We start from the raw sequence: 20,900 nt of genomic DNA on the forward strand, positions 1-20,900 counted from the left end.
TGGGCTTTCACTAGATTAGTTTTAGCGCTGGACTTGTGAGGAATAGCTTAAACACAAAATAGTGCCAGCCTTTTGATGTCAGACACAAAAAACCCTCAAAATGTTTCTTCAAAGAAAAACTCCTCACAAAAGGATAAAATAAATTGATCCAACAGATAAATGAGCTGAAACAACTTCTAACACAGCCAGCCACCTCCAATTCTACATTATGCAAATCTAATTTCAAGTGGGCAAGACACAAATTTGTTAATTGGATCATTACAATTCTCAAAACAACATCCACCCATTTGACTACGAGTGCAGGTGTAAATGTTCGGCATCAAGTCAGATAATTACATCCACGGTAAACCTCAGATGCCAGACATCAAGTGTGGCACTTCATTTTATAAAACCACTCGATTTTGCAATGGGCTTCGAATTGTAATACAGGTGCTCCTCAACTTACTAAGGGGTTACGTTCTGCCAAACCAATAGCAAGTCGATCAATAAATAAATAGGAAGATTGCAAGTCGAAAAAGAATACCGCGCCTACCATTTTGTTTTTACAATTAAATTTTGAATACCTATATTCCACACTGAAAAAGCAATCAATATACACAGCTGAAAGTACACTGGGCATGAAGTATGTTTGAAGCCTTGAACTAAAATTAATTGCTGGATGATGAGGGTGTGAGAGAGTAGCGTACTGCACAATTGCAAGTAGGGGAACAGATCAGAATTTGAAGTTAAAAGTACAGATTCGGACCATTGCAACTTTGAAAAATCGTAAGTTGGACCATTGTAAGTGGGGGAGCACCTGTAAATAGCATATTACAGATGCCAGTGGGGTCAGCTGGTTGGACTCTAGTCTCCCAGAGCTAGTGACTCTGGTTCGCCATCAATCACTGATGCTGTCCGTGCTGTGTTTTACCTGTAATCATTAAGGCCTTCCTCAGAATGCCTCCTAAATAGGTAGTTTAGCATGTTACTTGGCCACTAAATTACACCTGGTATGGGTAGAATCGACAAGAAACCGATCACAGGGAAAGTTAGAGAAGATTGGGCTGTGGGACACAAAAGTGCCGGAGAAACTCAGCAAGTAAAAGGTAGTCAAGTTTTCTGGCCCCGTTGATGTTGATGAAACTCTACGGGGCACTGGTGAGACCTCATTTGGAGAACTGTGTGGAAAGGATATAGCAAGGTTGGGGAGGGTACAGAGGAGGTTTACCAGAATGATTCCAGGAATGAGAAGACTAACATATGAGGCTCTTGGACTCTATCCATGAGATTACAGAAGAATGAGAGGGGATCACAGAAACATTTTGAATAATGAATGGATTGGACAGAGTAGATGTAAATAAGAGGTTTCCCCTGTTGGGAGATTCCAGGACAAAAGGGCACACTTTTAGAATTAAAAAGTCCCAATTTACAACAGAGATGAGGAGAAATTTCTTTAGTGGATTTGTGTAATTTGTTGCCACATGTAGTTGTGGAGCCCAGATCATTGGATGAATTTAAAGGGGAAATTAAAAGGTATATAATTAGTCAGGGTATCATGGGATATGGGGACAAGGCTGGAACTTGGAACTAGATGCGAGAACTCGGAGGTTTCACAGAGCAGACCTAATGGGCCGAATGGCCTGCTTGTTTATTTCTCTTGTGATCTTGTGACAGTGGGACACTGTGAGGCTGCAATAGCCTCCGTGATCATTTGGAGTCTCACCATCACATGTGCAAGGAACCTGCCGAGTTCCTCCAACATTTTATGCTGCTCTAGTTTTCTAACATCTGCAGCTTTGGTCTACATGGTACAAGGGCAGCATGGCTAGTGTAGTGCCAGCAACCGGGGTTTGAATCAGGCACTGACTGCAAGGAGTTTGCACGTTCTCCCTGTGTCTGCGTGGGCTTCTTCCAGGTGCTCTGGTTTCCTCCCACCCTTCAAAACATATCAGGATTGTAGGTCAATTGGGTGACACGGCTGAAAGGGCCTGTTTCTGTGATGTCTAAATTTAAATTTAACATTTAACTTAACATTTATATTTAAAAGTGAAAGGAATTGCCAATTTAAAAATCAAACTTTATTTGGGCAATTTTTGCTCATTACTATTCTTTCAATCATTATCTATTGGACAGTAAACATCTATGAGCACAAGGTTCAGATGAATATTTCATCCATTCAGTGAGATCTTGTCACTCTTTTAAAAAAAGTGCTTCAGCTGCCAGACAACTTCTGCATTAGCAGAACCAAATTCTTCAATGTTTATCCGCTGAGATTTCTAGTTACAAGATGAAAGAATGATAGAGGAGAAAATTTCTGTCTCCTTGTAGCATCCAACTGTACACTGTCAAGACCACTTTACAGCTCCTTAGCCAAACTTGGTGAATCCAACTTCCCTGGCAAGACTGAACAGGGTTGGATTTTAACTTGGCTTCTTTTCCAGAGAGAAACTGTACCCAGGAGAGAGCCTGCGTACAACCTCCTTCCTATATAACCATATAACAAATACAGTCCAGAAACAGGCCATCTCTAATCCGCACCGATTTAAGTGAACTCCACTAGTTCCACCTACCTGCTCCCTGCCCATAACCCTCCAACCCCCTCACATCTATGTATTCATCCAACCTCCTCTTAAATGACAAAATTGACCCTGCTGCAACCACCTCTTCTGGAAGGTCATTCCACTCAGCCACCACTCTCTGAGTGAAGAAGCTACCTCTTATGTTACTTCTGAAGTTCTGCCCCCTAACCCTTAACTTATGACCCCTCATGTTCCAATCTCACCTACCCTCAAGGGGAAGAGTCTATTCACATCTACTCTATCAATCCCCCTCAATTTTACATACCCCACTATCAAATCTCCCCTCAACCTCCTACGCTCCAATGAATAAAGACCCAGTCTACTCAATCTTTCTCCGTATTCTAGATACTGCAATCCAGGCAACATTTTAGTAAATCTTCTTTGCACCCTCTCTACCTTATTGATATCCTTCCTATAATTTGGAGACCAGAACTGCACACAATATTCCAAACTTGGCCTCACCAATGTCTTGAATAGTCTCAACATCACCTCCCAGCTCCTATATGCTTTGATTTATAAAGGCCAGCACACCCAAAGCCTTCCTCACCACCCTATCTACATGGGAATCCAGGGAGCTTGGCCCTTTTCCCCACCATGGACTCCTCCTGTGATAAACCCAGAGATCAGGATCCCGGCCACCAAACCCAGGATTAACCACTGTAGTAAAGACACATACAATGCTGGAGGAACTTGGCAGGACACACACTGTCCATAGGAGGTAAAGATGTACAACTTCATCTTGTGTTTACATCTTACATTTATATATCTTTACCTCTCTGAACACGGTGAGACCGGCCGAGTCCCTCCAGCAGCTTTGTGTATTTACTACAATCAGTGTCTGCACACGGTTTCCATCCATTAACCACTGCTTTCCTTGAAGTTTTATTGGTCAGAGTAAATTTACCCCCCTCCCCCAATTCAACAGAAAAATCTCTCATATCATGTGTGTCTGGAACAGTGCAATATTTTACAATAATGGTTACCTCAGGTATAAACTGGATCTTTTCCTTTAACTCCTCCCCCTTCACTGGACAGTTTTAGAATCCAACTTTAAAGCTCTGCTTGCTAATTTTCCTGGAAAGCCTCGGGACATTTCTCGATGGTAAAAGGTACCACAATAATCTACATTGCTCTGCTGGCCAATGGATTACATAAAGATGCATTAAATCACTGCATCAAGACCAGCCATTCTCAACAGGGATCCTGCAGCCCCCTTGAGGGCCACAGGACATTTAAGTAGCCTTGTTTTCTTTTCACCTCACGTAATGCAAATTTTAAAAAATTGAGTCAGTAGGAGAGAATGCATGGAAGACATGACGATAGATTCAGATTCTTCCCAGCAAAGGGGGCCCAGATTTTGAGCACTCCTGGGGGTGCATAGCGGAGAAAAGGCCGAGAATGGCTGGTCAGGATTACATGTAGCATGTCGCTGTTACCTCGGCACAGACTGGATGAATCCCTATCGTGCTGTCCAGCTGTTCCTTGGTCATTCCACACTTCATTGCAGCACCAAACCCTTGGGTGATCTCGCCTGCATTTGGGCCCAACATGTGGAAACCGACGACCTTCTCCTGAAAAGCAGAATGGACCATGTGTATTTCAGCTTTAACCTTCTTTAAGCAGCTGATAAGGAAATTGTCACAGTACTGCACCAGAACAGTGCCAAGACGCTACCCAAACTGGGGCCAGTGCTGTCATGCATCCTCGAGTCAACATTGTTGACGTGGGTATTCACCAGGTTTTTTTTTTTGCATCATCCAGTCACACAAGACATGGGAGCAAAATAGGCTATTCAGTCCATCAAGTCTGTCCCACCATTTAATCATGAGCTGATCCATTTCCCCACTCAGCCCCATTCCCTGGCCTTCTCTCTATAACCTTTGATGCCCTGGTTAATCAAGAATGTATCAATCTTACAATTGAAAAATGTAGTGCGTTTTTATTCAACATGGATTATTATGGATTGTTGACACTGTTGGGAGTTTGAAAAATTATAAATATTCAAAAAAGCATATCAATCTTGACCTTAAATGCACCCAATGGCCTGGCTTCCACAACTCCCTGTGGCAACAAATTCCAGATTTACTACCCTCTGCATCTCTGTTCCAAATGGACATCCTTCAATCCTGAAGATGTGCCCTCTTGTCCTAGACTCTCCCAGTGTGGGGAAAATAATTAGAAATTGCATTCTCTCTTTTTCCCTCACCCCAATCTCAGCAGCTTAACAGGTCAAGCTCCGATTATGAACCAAGATCTGGGGAGTTTTCTACCATTTTACTGCAACCTTTAATTTCACTGCCATCCTCCTGAGTCAATCATCAACAGAACCTTTTTCTGGTTGGAAGTCAATTTATAGGTGGTTCGAAAATGCTTACGTGATCTTGCTTGTTGCAAACAATCTTGGCATAACACGTGTTGTTGTCTCTTGATGGGACAGTCCATTCCAGTGGCCAGAAGTAACTGTGATAAACCTAAAAACAGAGATTAAATTGAGAGAACTGCAGAGAAATAACATCCAATATTGATTTGCTGCACAAGTATGTTTATTCTTCTTCTTTGGCTTGGCTTCGCGGACGAAGATTTATGGAGGGGGTAAAAGTCCACGTCAGCTGCAGGCTCGTTTGTGGCTGACAAGTCCGATGCGGGACAGGCAGACACGGTTGCAGCGGCTGCAGGGGAAAATTGGTTGGTTGGGGTTGGGTTTTTCCTCCTTTGCCTTTTGTCAGTGAGGTGGACTCTGTGGTCTTCTTCAAAGGAGGTTGCTGCCCGCCAAACTGTGAGGCGCCAAGATGCACGGTTTGAGGCGATATCAGCCCACTGGCAGTGGTCAATGTGGCAGGCACCAAGAGATTTCTTTAGGCAGTCCTTGTACCTTTTCTTTGGTGCACCTCTGTCACGGTGGCCAATGGAGAGCTCGCCATATAACACGATCTTGGGAAGGCGATGGTCCTCCATTCTGGAGACGTGACCCACCCAGCACAGCTGGATCTTCAGCAGCGTGGACTCGATTAGAATATTAATAAAGACCATGAATTCTCATCCACAGAAATTCTACTCGGATAGCTAGAGAACTTAAATTTCAATTACAGTCAGTCACAGTTATAATCACCTAGAAATTCATACCACTTAAAAATTGACAGGCTCACTCACATCTTATGGGAAAGGGCACACGTGTGCTGAATACAAAAAACACCACCTTATATTTCGTCTTGACAGTCTCCAACCAGACAGCATCTTCTCCAACTTCCGTTAAATAACTTCCTGTGTCTCTTTCCCTCATCCCTGTCTCAAAAGCAGCCTCTATCTTCAAGGACCCCACCACCCCTCTTCACTTTGCTACCATTGGGAGCTTAAAGCCAAGCACTCAGCAGAACAAGGACAGCTTCTTCCCCGCTGCCATCAGATTCCTGAATGATCAATGAACCACAGACACCGCCTTATTTTTTGTGTACTTTTTCTTAAAATTTATTGTTGTCAGGTGGTTTATATGAATGTTTGCCCTGTGATGCTGCCACAAAACAATGAATTTCATGACTTGTTCATGGCAATAAATTCTGATGCCCTATGCTCCTCCCCTTGCCCCTTTCTCCCCCCCAAGTTTGCATTCAGGCACCCGCCTGGCTTTGTTTATACCTGACCAAGGGCCGGAACAGTGGTTACACTTCACTTCCTACAGTTGCCGCGTGACCTGCTGAGTTTCTCCGGCACATTTGTGTGTTGCACCCGACCCCGACATCTGCAAACTTGGTTCAACTCTTGTCTGTTAAATTCTTCCCATCAGACCTTGCAGCTCCAGATCCCAAAAAATGTGATCAACCCTGAACTGGCCTTCGAAATGAGCTAACGATTTGCGCAGTTAGATACAGACAGTACAGTGCTCATATCCAGGCAATGGAATGACTGCACATGCTTGACTCACCTCCACATTATTTTCCCCATATTTTTCCAAAGCTGCTTCTTCTGAAAAACCGCAGGCTCCATATTCCAAGGGAGTGAAGATAGTGGTGGGCACATTCACATAGTCACACTGTTGGGTGTATTAAAAAAAAAATCACAAGGGGTCAATTCCTGCTGAATCATTCCAACTCCAAATCACTCAGGCTGGTTTCTACAGTTTAAAACTGCTGTTACACAAAACAAAAATTACATTTATATTGCACCAAGACAAGGTGACAAACAGCCCATGAAGTTACTACTTTAAGAAGCCTTGCCAAAGAGGCAGCTTTCCAAAGGAAGGCCCTAAAAGGTTTCAGGAGTGACTCCAAATTTTAAGGCCCCAAATTGTTCAATGAACCATTGTCAAGGTTAATTCCGAAGGGGTTTTCACATACCTCCATGCTTGGAGGAACAGGTGTGGTGTGATGTGCAAAATCTGCCGATAATCTGTACAGCAAGCTCCTAAAGAAATGGTGGAATGATCCAATGATTTGTGTGAAAGAGGAATAGTCCTGATTACAACTTCTGTAAGATACCGTGGGAGCTTTTGTCAACTAGAGAGTGGGTTGGCATTGAGAGGAAAAAACAGCCACAACTCAATTAACAGAGAAGGCTCAAATCAGCCAAATAGCCTAATTCTGCTCCTGCTTCTTAGACCCATAGAATATTTCAGCACAGAAAACAAGCCCTTCTAGTCTGTGCTACTATTCCGCTTTGTCCCACTGACCTGCACCCATTCCATACCTTTCTGTACCCCTCCCATCCATGTACCTGGCCACATTTTCCTTAAATGTTAAAATTGACTCCATATTCACCACTTCAGCTGGTCCCACCACTGAAGAAGCTCCCCTTAAACATCTCTCCTTTCACTCTTAACCCACATCCTCAGTGGAAAGAGCCTAGTTGCATTTACTCTGTCTACCCCTCCAATAATGTTAAATATGTCTTTCAAATCTCCCCTCATTCTTCTACGCTCCAGAGAATAAAGTCCAAATAAATTTAACCTTTCCCTGCAACTCTGTTCAAGTACCAGCAACGTTCTAGTAAACCTTCTCTGCATTCTTTCAATTTTATTGACATTTTTCCTGTATTCGGTAACCAAAACTGCACACAATTCTCCAAATTTGGCCTCACCAATGTCTTGTACAACTCCTTATTCAATACTTTGATTTATGAAGGTCAATGTGCCAGAAGTTCTCTTTACAACCTAATGGATCTCAGATTAACATCTCATGCAAGTTACTCAAGTCTTTATCGCCTATTGAAATGTGCAGTGTATGCAAAATCGTCAGTGTCCAGAGGTCATATGAATGTTGTTCAATAGAATTAACCTTTTACTCAACTGGGAACATAAAATTGGATTGTGTAAACTCCAACTAGGCCTTTTGTACAAATCAAAGTCCATGCACCTCACTGACTTTACTTCAAAAGTCAAAGATTGTAGAATTTGCAGGCAATTGACAAGTTAGTGACAGGTGTCACTCAAGCACATCCTCAGTGTGGTGACCAAACAGCTTTTAGACTTGAGAGAGTTGATCCACACACTATTAATACTCGACAGCCAATAAGGTTCATCGATCCCAAAAATGAACTCCCACAAAAGCATCACGACACAGGTGGATTTTTTTCCTCCAATCTCAGTTACTTAAAATTAAGTGCAAAAAAAAACGATCTTAACCCAAACCTTTCTGGGGGGTGGGGGCACGCCATGGGACCACAGCACTTTTAAGTAAAAGCCTGCTTTTCTTTTCACTTGAGGTAATACAAATGGTTTTCACGTTGACGGTCGTAGACAAGTAAGGTTGAAACCAAAACTCTGCCTCACAGGGAAGGGGCCCCATAAACTTTGAGCAGATTCTCAGGGAAAGAGGTTGAGAATAGCTGCTCTAGGTAATGAAGTGGTAGACTTGTACCTTGAGAGTTGACCCTCCATAGAGCCTTTGAGCAAGTAATCGGCCAGCCTGGATTGCCACTGGGGTGAGCTGCAACTTGCTATCCAATATGTCACCGATAGCATAAATGTATGGTACATTTGTTTGTTCAAGTTCATTGACCGGAATCCTACCAGACCTAAAAGGTAGCATTTATTCAAATTATTGCAATAACGTGTCACACAAAGAAAATTATTTACATCTCAATGCACAAAACTTTCCAATGCTGAAGGGTCTTCAAAAGGCACTTCATAGCCGTAGCAAAAAAATGCATTATGTCAACCTGGAAATTGGAAGATAACTTGAGAATACAACAATGGTACATAGAAATGAATAAATGTATTCCATTAGAAAAAATAACCTATAATTTAAGAAATAACATTACAATATTTGAACAAATATGGGAGCCATACATGAAACACAATAGAGAAAACCTACCGTGAACATCTACCAAGAGAATGAAAAGAATGGACTCAGTGGAATTTCTGGTGTATTTTTATTGAATGACAACATTGTCTGACTGGTTTAATGTATCCTAGATTTTATACCTTAAATGAACGGGAGGGGGGAGGTAGGGAGGGTGGGATGGGAGGAGGGAGGGGAAAATAGCACTGTATATGTGTGAAAAGGAAAAAGTGTGTACTATGGTTAATGTGATTTATGGTGTGAAAAATAAAAAATTTTTTAAAAAAGGCACTTCATAGCCAAAGGATCCACAGTAGTGTAGTGTAGTCATCACTACTGTCGGAGACCCACTTGGTATAAATATGCTGGAGAATCTCAGCAGGTCACTCAGCATCTATTGGTCGTAAAGGGGAACTGTTGTTTGGGGCCTGGGCCCTTTGTCAGGAATTTTTAAAAAAAACAGACAGGCACCCAAATAATAAAAATGGGGGAGGTGGGAGGAAGACACAGGAAGAGGAGCTCAGGATAAGGGGACACAGGAGGATACAGGTGAGAAGGTTGACGAGCTACTTCTCAGCATTTTGCTCCTATACTTTCCCACCTGTATCCAAAGACCTCTTCCTCGTTAGCACATGCTCCTCGTCCTGTGTCTTTCTCCCCTCACCTTTTTAATTTAGGTGCCTGCCCTCCTTTGCTGACACCTAACCAAGGCCCCAAGCCCGAAACGTTGATTACCCTTTACTTCCCGTGGATGCTGCGTGACCTGCTGAGATTCTCCAGCACATTTGGGAATTGCACTTGGCCCCAGCACCTGCAGATTTTGTGACATTGTGTAAAACGAGCTCCCATAATCTGTCAGAGATATATAGTAAAACCCCCAATATCTAAGATTCAAGCCTCAAGCAACCGGCAAAAAAAATTCAAGGAAAATACATTTAAAAATTTTAAAATCAATAATAAAATAGTAAGTAAAAATACACAAGTTTAAAGTTTTAAAAGTTAATGTTCTCTAAGATAACACATGAACTTTTGGTGAAGATGGGGGCAAATATTCAGCCAGCGGAGTGCCTTGGTCGTGCTTTTCTCATAGCAGCTGTTTGATAAAATGGCATCACCCAGGTTGATGCAGCTCGCCATTGGGGTGACTCTCTTATCCCTGCTTAGTAAGAGTCGCCTAGTCAGAGCCTCTAGCTGTAAATTTGTGGGGGGTTTAATTATCTATAATGTTATTGTTCTTCTTTTGGGCGGCTCAGAGGAGGAGGAGGAACCTGAAAATGCAGCGACGGTTAAATGTTTTCAAAGAACGTGAATGAAAATAAATTAAGGTTTATATATTCATGCGAATGAATGAAGTCTAGTATTTTTGTCTTTTAATTGGTTTATTCTGAATGTATTAAATAAGGCATTGCAAGAACAAGCAACCAGAAAATACACTTATCCAGCATCTACCAACCCTCATAGGTGCCGGATACTTGACAGGAGATTGAAGAATAAACATTAGTCAGCAATAATGCTCGTGCTACGAGATCTCCCATTCACCCAGGCTGGTCCTCTGCTCATATCCAACTGGTTACACCATCTTTGCTGGCTTAGAACTAGAGGAGATCCAGTCTGGAATTGTACTCGCATCTCTGGAGGGGGACCTTGAACGATCAGCTTTCAAGTTCAGAAGCAAGAGGGTGAACCAGAGATGAAAAACCTCAAAATGGAGGTTGCTCCACAGGTCAGCATCTCTGGAGACTGTTTAAAACCAATATTTAGCCCCCCCCCCCCCCCCCACCAATTGAGACTTCTCTCTTTAGGTGGGGTGGCAGGTTAGTGGTGCTGTTCTGCTTGAACTATAAAAAAAGTGAAGAGTTTTGGGCGCCTTATTGGAGAAAAGACATGCTGGCATTAGACAGGTTTCAGAGAAGATTTACTAGAATGATACCAGGAATGGGAAGGGTGAGCACATGAGAAACGTTTGTCAGCTCTTGGACTGTACTTGAAGGATGAGGGGAGCACCTTGGAGACACTTTGAATGCTGAAAGGCCTGGAGGGAGAAGATGTGGACAGGAGGGGATTAGAGAACAAGAGGGCACATCAATTTAAAACAGAGATGCAGAAAAATTTCTTTAGTCAAAGGGTTGTGAGTCTGTGGAACTTTTTGCCACAGGTGGCTGTGGAAGCGAGGTCGTTGGCTGTATTTAAGGCAGAAATTGACAGGGTTACAGGGAGAAAGCCAGGGTGTGGGGCTGAATGGGTGGATGGATCAGCTCATGAAGGAATGGCAGCACAGACTAGGGGCCTACTTCTGCTCCTATATCTTGTGACTATTAAAAATACTGACAGTGTTAAACAGTTGCCTTTCTTCGCAAATATTTACTTCATAGTTTGATTTTCAGTACAAACATTTTGTAGTTTAAAGTTTTCTTACTTTTCATTGACCTTGACTCCCACCTTATCCAAGCCAATATTTTTGGTACAGGCATCCCTCCCAATGGCGAGTAATACCTGTCCAAACAGAAAGAGCTTTGTTAGAACAAGAAATATTTTGCAAGGATCGCTAGTTCCTTGAGACAGGCTGAAGGGGGCAACAGAACCAGAATGCTGGAGGGAGCAGAGTCCTTTCGGATCATGTCTAAGTTTTGGATCTGGAGCTCGGATTGCCATTGGTTTGGACTGGACTGAAGGCCATGTAGCTGTGGGAGTGGTGGAGGCAAATCCATTGACACTCGGTGGTGGTGGGGGGTGAAGAAACTCTCTCTCCCTTCTTTCTCTTTCTCTGACTGCAAGGGGCACCAGGCAATTTCTGCCAAATTTGTCTGTCTTACAGTAGACTAAAGGAAATTGCATACAATAACAGATTTTCTATTTTCTTATATTAAAATTAAAAATAATCTTGAATCAGTTGCATAACCATTCACCTTCATAAACTGAAGACAGAGGCAGAGGCACTCTTTCTGAGGTCCGCAACATGTTCAATGGGCACCCCCTTTATTGTGGGACTGGCTGAGTTTCTCTGGAATCTGTATTTTTACAACAATCACAGCTTCTGCACACTTTTGTGTTTCACTCCTTTTATTGAGCTCACAGGCTTCCACAACTTGTGTTGCTGACAGGACGGGAGACACATCTGGAGCACGCGAACTTGGGGGTTGAATGATACTGAACTTCCCGCCAATGTCTCGTACCATTTAGAACAAGAGCCACAACCTCTTTACTGAAGGGCTGTAGATGCTGCAGTAACTAAAGCTGCTGCTTCAACACTGGTGACCCAGTTCTGGGCCCGACCTCCAGGTCAGTGTGAAGTTTCGACATTCCCCCAGTGAAAGCTTGGGATTTTCCCCGCCGTCCAGAAACATCTGGATTGGCCTCCGTAAATTTGTCCCTTGTGATAGAATGGAGGGGGGGGGAAATTTGATAAGAATTTTGGGAGAATAAAATATTAGCGTAAATGCATGTTAAACTATAGGCTTGTTTCTGATGTGCAACTCAGTGATCAAGGACAGAACAACGTCAAGACTGATAGATCTGAGCATTATGCCACCATTGGCATATAGTTACAGTTCATTTGTTTGTTCAACTTCATTGACAGGAATCCTACCAGACTCAAGAGGTTGCATTTATTAATATCTGGGAAAATCAGAGTGAATTGGCTCATAGGGAACAATGCCACACCTCTGGGGGAAAATCCCACCATGTATTCCTGGTAGGCAAAGGGTCAAAGACAAACAAAATTCCTTAAATGTACCCCCCTCCAAACACTGCCTGGACCAGTCTTTGACACTTACCGTGTTATATTCCCCTTCAGTGGTTTCAGAGCTCACGGTAGATTGAGCAGTTACTTTCAACTTCCCTGGAGTACCTGGTTCCAGTTGTTCTATCTGTAAACAGAGGGAATTGGTGTTAGTACAACAATAACTGCTACAGTGCGAGAGGAACTGCAGCCATTTAGCTAGACAATAACAAATGTCAGCTGAAACCTGGGTATCTGGAGTACGACGAAGAGATTGGTATTTACTAGGAACTTTACAACCAAAAAAGTTTTGATTTCTCACTGATGGAAGAGAGAGAAAATGGTGGCGCTTCTAGAGGTACTGTAATAGAAAAGCTCCTGCTGGTGCAGACCCGGGGAGAAGAGACAGAGCTGCTCCACTGGGTTCTACTGGCCAGTCCAACTGCTGACAGCTCCCTTTAGGCTTTCAACAGCCTGTTAAAGGAGCCAGTGGTGGTTTATTTTAAAACCTTGTGACCGCACGGTCTGTGCCCAAGATGCCGGCAGCGGCCTCAAGGGGTTGCACACTCCGGAAAGGCAGAGAACTGGCGCAGAGCAGCAGAAAATGGGAAGACCAACCCCCATTTGAGAAGGGAGAGCAAAGCAGGAGACCACCGTGACAGACCAGCGAGGAGCTCAGAGGCTGAAGAACAGGCAGCAGGCTATTGGGGGCTCCAGGAGTGGAAGCCACACAGGCTGCGTTCAACTGCAGTCAAGGGACTCACACTAGACTGGCTGAGGGGTGCAGAGGGCTTCCTGATCATGCCAGAAGTGTGCAACTGGAGCCTGGGGGTCGTCAATGGTCTGGACTGAAGTCTGTGCAACTTTGGAGGCTGCAGGAGTGCAGGAAACAAATCCACGGGCACTCAGTGACTGCGGGAGACTTGCTTTTGCTTCTCTTTCTCTGACTGAGGTGCCAGGCTATTTCTTGCTGATGGCAATTCTTTGTCTGCCTTGTGGTAAATAAAGGAAATTTTGAGTAATACTTTCTGTTTTATTACGTGACAATAAAAGAATCTTGAAAGAAAACAACAGCTAATTTGTGCACCACAAGCTCCCACCAACACTGACAAGTAACCCAATGTTATTTCTTAAAGAGATGCGAGCTCAGAGAAAATATTGTGGGGGGGACTGGGGGGAGGGTAGTGGAAAGGAGGGGAAATGGGAAGCATCCTGCTCATGCTTTCACAAGATGACTTACACCTGGGGTCCCCAAACCTTTTAGACCATCGATCCCTTCATAGAATCCTTGATCCTTCATAGCCCCCCAAGGCATATACAAAAATAAATAATTAATAATTAAATAGGCATCCAGTTTCCACTTGCATTAGTTACTGGTGTCCGGCCCTCCCAGCAACAACCCAAACTTTGTCACAACACCCCAATCGCCAAATAACAAATCTGTAAATTAACTAAGCAAGTGATTACAGTAACATTGAAAAAAAATCCCTTTGCTTCTGGCCGGGAAGATGCTAAATGGAACTGGGTCCAAATCTTCAGCACCGGCCACGGCGCCTCCATTCTCAACATCAAAGAAGTCATCGCGGACAGGAGCGGGGACCTCGGGCTCTACAATTCTTTTGACCCTCAACAGTTCAATCAACCACCCCCCCCCCCACCACGCTGGCATTTATCGACTCCCCTTTCAAAACCCCCTGACATTTTTCAACCCCTTGGATAGTCCCATCGACCCCCCCCCTCCCCAGGGGTCAATATCGACCACTTTGGAGACCCCCTTCTTTACACCCACCAGTATTAAAACACGGAAGTCTGGAGGCACTGTGGACGAAGTTAAAACACGACGCTGGAGAAACTCAGCAGGTCAAACAGTGTCGTTTATGGAGCAAAGATAAAGATGCAGAACCAATGTTTCAGACTTGAGCCCTTCGTCATGGTACACAAGGATATCTCGATGAAGGGATCAGGCCCAAAACATTGGTTCTGCATCTTTATCTTTGCTACAGCATTGTATTTTTACCCACACACACCAGTGTTTGAACAAGGCCTCAATATAAAAGGCCATACAAAGTATTCTATGGTATAAAGAACTTCCAGTCGCAGAGTTCCCTGAGTGAAGAGTGGGACTTGCACTAAGTTTCCCCACTGAGGCAAGAGCAGCATCATTTAGGACCATGACTGACACAGTAGAGCAACGATAGATGAACAACGAAAAGGTTACTGACAGCCATTCGGAAAGGGTGACCGCGTTATAAACCATCCGTTACAGGAATGAGCACAAACTTCCAAGATACAATACAAAGAAGCACTTGAGAGCAGCCCATACACCCAGCCCAAAGGTTCATGCTCACCTTCAGCGGGACAAACTGGCGAATGAATTTGATTCCATGGGACTCCATGTAGTCGCCAGCCAGGTTCGCCATCTGCTGATCAAACCCACGCAGGAGGATGGAACGAACCATTACTGTCACGTCCAGTCCAAGGCCAGCAAGAAACCCAGCACACTCCAGTGCGACATAGGAAGCGCCAACCACCAGAGTCTTTCCAGGGGAGTAGGGAAGTGAGAACAGGTCGTCACTGAAGTCAGCAGCGAAACAGAAGGAACAACCAAGCATCTGATTTAATGACTTGCATTTAAACCGCACTTCTCATCAAGTTGCCACATCCAAGCAGAGTCACAGTTTGGATTTGTGAAATTACCAACTGCTGAAAGTTCCCATCATTCAAAATCATCACCTTCAGGAGGAAAATGAAACAAATCTACATCTTCAGGAGTTTGCAGGGGATTCCCGTGACATCAGAAACCCTGGCAGATGTGTGGAGGAAAGTGTGCTGACTAGCCACATCACGGTCTGGTATGGGGATACCAATACTCCTGAGCATAAAGCCCTGCAAAATGTAGGGAACACAGTCCAGGACATCATAGGCAAAACCCTCCCCACTATCGAGAACATCTACAGGGAACGCTGCCATCGGAGAGCAGCAGAAATCATCAAGGATCCACACCACCCAGCACACACTCTGCTTTCACTGCTACCATCAGAAAAGAGGTGTTGGTGCCACAAGACTCACCCCTCCATGTCCAGGAACAGCTGCTCCCCCTCCACCATCAGACTCCTCAACAACAAACTCAATCAGGGACTCATTTAAGGACTCTCACTTTTGCACTTTATAGATTTTTTTTCCCTCCCTGTATCAAATAGTCAAGTTGTTTACATTTCTTTATTTGATTACATGTGCTCGCATCTTCTTGAGTACAGTTTTTTGCACGACCAAAAAGAAATCCTGTCTGGCCCACAGGAAAAAGAATCTCGGGGTTGTATGTGATGTTATGCATGTACTGAGAATAAATCTGAACTTTAAAGCAAACGGTTTGTCCTTTCACAGCTGCCAGGTGACCTGCTGGGTATTTCCAGCATTTTCCAGTTATGCCCAAAGTGTGTTTTAGTTAAGTCAGTGGAGGTTTAAATATTGGCTGAGATGTTGATTTGGGGGGTGGGAATCTCATCCATCACTGATGTCAGTGCCAACCTTGTCCATGCCTACACCTTCGAGATGTGGTGGAGGCACTCTGGGGCAAAGGACATCCCACAAGCCCTCCGGCAGGGATTCCGAGATAAAGGACTGGCATTGCACTTCCAAGTCAGAAGTGTCATCTGGTATGTGGAAGTCCTCTTACATCTGTGAACCCTGACCTTCAGTGGTAGAGGTCATACTGAGCATTGACAGAGCACCCTTGCCGGTAACTCCACTGCATTCAGAGGCAGTGCATTGCTGATGGAAGGAGGAGATGCCAATCAAATTTCCCTTCAATATACCATCGACCCAAGGGAGCAAATGAGGCCAACGGAAGCTGGTAGAGAAGATGTCCTCACTGCGACTCAACACCCCACTTTTTAAACTGGATTCTGGACTTACTCACAGAAAGACCACGGTCTCTCCAGATCAGTACCATTGTCCCGCTGAGCATTGGCGCACCTCAGGGCCGTGTGCTCAGCCCGCTGCTGTTCACGCTGCTGACCCACGACTGCATCACCAGATCCAGCTCCAACAGTGTTAGCAAGTTTGTAGATGGCACAACAGTCGTTGGCCTCATCAGCAACAATGATGACTGACGTGGAAAGTCTTGTGACGTGGTACAAGCGTAACAACCAGAGTCTCAACGTGGACAAGACGAAGGAGATGATCATGGGCTTCAGGAGGACCAGGAATGACCACCCTCCACGACACTTCAACAGAGAGAATGAAGAGCACAAAGTTCCTTGGGTCCACTTATCATGGACATGTAACATCTCCTCACTGATCAAGAAGGCTCAACAATAACTGCACTTGCTGAGAAGACTGAAGTGGACAAGGCTACCAGTCAACAATCTACAGAGCTCTGTATGGTTGGTGCAGAGAAATGGATTGGAGGACCACAAGTGTGGCAGAGAGGATCACTGGAGTCTCCCTCCCCGTCTCACCACCCTCCCGCGCCCACCCATTTTACCGGAATTGTTTTCTGAAGAGGGTGTGTAAAATCATTGAGGACCCCTTCTACCCACACACAGCATCTTTCAGCTGCTCCCATCAGGGAAAAGATACAGGAAGATCAGAGCCAGCACCACCAGGCTGAGGAACAGCTTCTCCCCATGGGCAGTGAGAACGCTGAACGACCAAAGGAATTGCTCACGAAACAATATTTATTTATATAGCTGAAAATACTTGGTCTGCATATGTATTGTTTTTCTGTGTGTTATGTCTGGTTGTGTGTCTGCGTGTTTTGCACCAAGGACCAGAGAACGCGGTTTCATCGGGTTGTACTTGAACAATCGGATGACACTAAACTTGACTCTAAATCAGAGATCTGACCAGAAAAAGGATGGACCTTGCAACCCTTCACAGTTCTATTCCACAAGTAATTCAGTTTCAATTTTTGTATTCAAGTTATACCCTTCCAAACGAGGGTGGTGCTCACTCCCCAGTCTGCATCAATGGTGCGGAGGTCAGGTAGGAGACAGCTTCAAGTTTCTCATGGCAAGCATTTCCTGTGACTTGCCCTGGTCTACCCATATTGATGCACTGGCCAGGAATGCACGTCAGCACCTGCACTTTCAGAGGGAAGAGGAAATTTGAAAAGTCCATCAATTTCTACAGGTGCCCCATTGAAAACATCCTATTGGGGTACTTCACTGCACGAGATGGGAACTGCTTTGCCCAAGACCATGAGACACAGCAGAAGACTGTGAATGTGGCCTCAGGCCATCTGTCCTCTCTACAACTCCCACAGCCTTGGAACATATTAAAATGGCTCATGCAAACACTCTTCAATCCTTTCAGTCAGGACGATTCGAGTGGGAGATTATGCATCACAAGAATGGAGGACAGTTTCTTTCCCAGAACCTCAAAGAAGTAAAATTATGTAGCCTTTGCTCCAGGCCAACAGATCTCTCTCTAACTCAGCACTTCTGTGCCATGTCTTGTTTGTGGTACTATGTATGAGAGGTCTACTGGTTTGCTTACAAAACAACCTCTATCACTGCATCCCAGCACATGTGACAATAAACAAATTAAACCTCAGATTGTGGGATGAAGACAATGGTCAAATAGCCTTCTGTACAATGCCCTCCTTTCCAGCATATTTACACTGTCAGCCACCAGTCTGAAGCCCGACCCCTGCCACAAATTTTATTCCTCATCCTGGGTTCCACTAGTTCCAATTGGTCCTAGACTGGAAGCTCCCCTTAAACTCAAAATTGCCACACCATTTCATTCAAGAGTCTCAATAATCTACAGCAGCTCTCAACAAACTGAAAGGTACATTTCCCTAGCACCATCGATCAAAGATCCCTGTAGCTCAAGTAGAAGTCCAAAAATCGGGATGCCAGTAATCCGGACCACCAGAGAAACTGGACTTGAACCTTCTCCAGCTTTTTCAATTTAAGGGGCTTTTGTGCACGGAAGCACCACAGATGCACAGCGGCAACAAGCGACCACGCTGAATACAGGTCATATAACAAAATTAATTTGTATATTGTACTTTACAATGTTCATCTTTAAAACAATTTCAAGCCTTATACACTTTCCTGTAGTGAAAAAATTTTGTTTACATTTTTGTCAGGTGTTGACTTTATTTTTCTTTAAATCTGCTCGTTTTGATGAATGAAGCCTGCTGTATCTGATAATGAATAAACTATCAAAATTTATTTGTTCATCTCTTTCTTCCACCTTAAATTTTAAGATTACTGCCCGAGAATCTGAACCAATCCCAGAGCAGTCCGGATATTGGGGAAAAACAATGCATGGAATACAACAAGCTCCCAGAAACAAAAAGATCATCCACTCGTGTTTCACATCAACACAAACTCCACTGTTCAAAAAGGTTTTTGTGCCCTAACTTTGAGACTGGGGTGGGGAGGGGGGTGAGAAAGGAATGTTAACAGGTACCTGGTGATGCAATATTCCTTGTCACCTGTAGCACCCAGGTAGCGAGGTCTCTCCCCAGTGGCTAGGATAAAGGTCTCTGCAGTGTAAAAGGTCTCCTTTCCTTTTTTATTTGTTGCCTGGAAACAATGGGTAAAGGTTAGCAAAGTAAAACCACAATGCTGGAGAAATTCAAACCGTGTACTTTATGTAGCAAAGATAGAGATAAATAACCTGTGCCCCTCATCAAGGTATAAGCAAAATGTAGGCAGGTGCCCAAACAAAATGGGGGGGGGGGGGGTAGAGGAAGGTGCATGATCCCAAAGGCAGGAGGTAATAAGCGAATAAGGGAGAGAGGGCAAAGCCGCAAACAGGGGAGGTGGCTCTGTGAATGCAGAGGGAAGGGGATGGAGAGCTGGAGGAGAGTAGAAGAAGGCAACGTGTCTGTGGAAGTGAGTATATGGTCATAAAGCTTAAGAAGGGCAACATGGTTACACCGTCAAGGACCCAGGTTCAAATACGGCGCTGTCTGTAAGGAGATTGTAGATTCCCTCAGTGAATGCGTGAGTTTCCTCCCATCCTCAAAAAAAAGGGATTGAAGTTTAACTGGTGTAACTACGCTGCATGTCTAAATGAAAATTAACAGTTGCACCACTTGTAGTTCAAGTGCTCACAAAACAAATGCCCCAAGATGAATGTGAATTGCTTCTGAAGTGTAAAGAAATTGTCACCTCTACCTGGGGAGGAGCTCAGTTGTTTGGGCTGGTCAGCTTTTATTAAAAGCACATTTGTTATACAAGGCTAGGTGGCTCACCAGTACCCTCCAGGAAAGGAACTAGGCCAGCACTGCCAAACAGCAGAATTCCAGACTCACCTATTGGGTGAGGTGGTTGGGGTGGTGGGGGGGGGGGGGGGGGGGTCAAGATTCAACTGCCTTTTCAGTTCAGAGTGTTGTGGGCGGGGGGGAAGAGAGAAGGATATTAAGGATCCACAATAAAATGCTGGAATTGCCAAGGGCATTAACCTCTGCAAGCAAAACAGAGAAGCTTCCTGTATTGTAATCCATTGGAGTGGACACCAATGGCATGTCTGCTTTTGAGTGGGGGGGGGGGGGGGGGGGCGCGGGGAGTTATTGGATTTGTGAGCACTTATATTCAAACACTGGATGGAAATCATTTGAAGGTTTATGAACCAAATGGAGGGAAATGGGACTAGCCTGCGTGTGGTCCATAATCCCTCCTCAATGCCACCAAAACCAAGGAGCTGATTGTTGACTTCACAAAGGGAAAACCAGAAGTGTACAATCCAGTAATCATTGGCGGAGCACTTTTTACTTCTTGGGAGCCACCATCTCGGAGGATTTTTCCTGGACCCAGCACACTAATGGCATCGTGAAGAAAGCACATCAGCACTTCAACTTCCTCAAGAGTTTGAAGAGGTTTGGCATGACATTGGAAAACCTGGCAAATGTCTACAGATGTGTGGTGGAAGTGTGCTGGCCATCACAGTCCGGTATGGGGACACCAATGCCCCCGAGCATAAAGCCCTACAAAAGGTAGTGGTCTCAACCGAGGACATCAAGAACATCTATGGGGAACACTGCTGTCAGAGGACAGCATCAATCATCAAGGATCCCCACCACCCAGCACATGCTCTGTTCTTGCTGCTGCCATTAGGAAAGAGGTCTCGGTGCCACAAGACTCGCCCCACCAGGTCCAGGAACAGCTGCTCCCCCTCCACCATCAGACTCCTCAACAACAAACTCAATCAGGGCCTCAATGAAGGACTCTCACTTTTGCACATTGTTGATTATTTTTCTCTCTCTCTCTATTGCACAGTTCATTTACATTTATTTATTTATGTGTACATTGAGTCAGGTTTTATTTTGCACTGCCAATAAGTGGTAAATTCTGCCTCACCCACAGAAAAAAGAATCTCAAGGCTGTACATGAT

The 20,900-nt window shown here is 44.4% G+C and overlaps 1 protein-coding gene across 4 annotated transcripts in view; it reads right to left on the reverse strand.

Annotated features, from left to right (window-relative positions):
- LOC138746212 (thioredoxin reductase 1, cytoplasmic-like) overlaps positions 1–20,900 on the reverse strand; it is a 73,156-nt gene that overhangs the window by 2,652 nt on the left and 49,604 nt on the right. For all 4 annotated transcript variants that reach the window (XM_069904250.1, XM_069904252.1, XM_069904249.1 and 1 more), the window contains 8 exons: positions 18,972–19,087; positions 14,897–15,122; positions 12,604–12,696; positions 11,247–11,323; positions 8,408–8,564; positions 6,478–6,585; positions 4,934–5,029; positions 3,995–4,129 (listed from right to left, as the gene is read on the reverse strand). In XM_069904250.1, coding sequence (XP_069760351.1) covers positions 3,995–4,129; positions 4,934–5,029; positions 6,478–6,585; positions 8,408–8,564; positions 11,247–11,323; positions 12,604–12,696; positions 14,897–15,122; positions 18,972–19,087 — 1,008 coding nt within the window. The remainder of the gene's footprint in view (positions 1–3,994; positions 4,130–4,933; positions 5,030–6,477; positions 6,586–8,407; positions 8,565–11,246; positions 11,324–12,603; positions 12,697–14,896; positions 15,123–18,971; positions 19,088–20,900) is intronic.

Source organism: Narcine bancroftii, chromosome 11 (assembly GCF_036971445.1).
Source record: "Narcine bancroftii isolate sNarBan1 chromosome 11, sNarBan1.hap1, whole genome shotgun sequence".
Lineage (NCBI taxonomy): Eukaryota > Metazoa > Chordata > Chondrichthyes > Torpediniformes > Narcinidae > Narcine > Narcine bancroftii.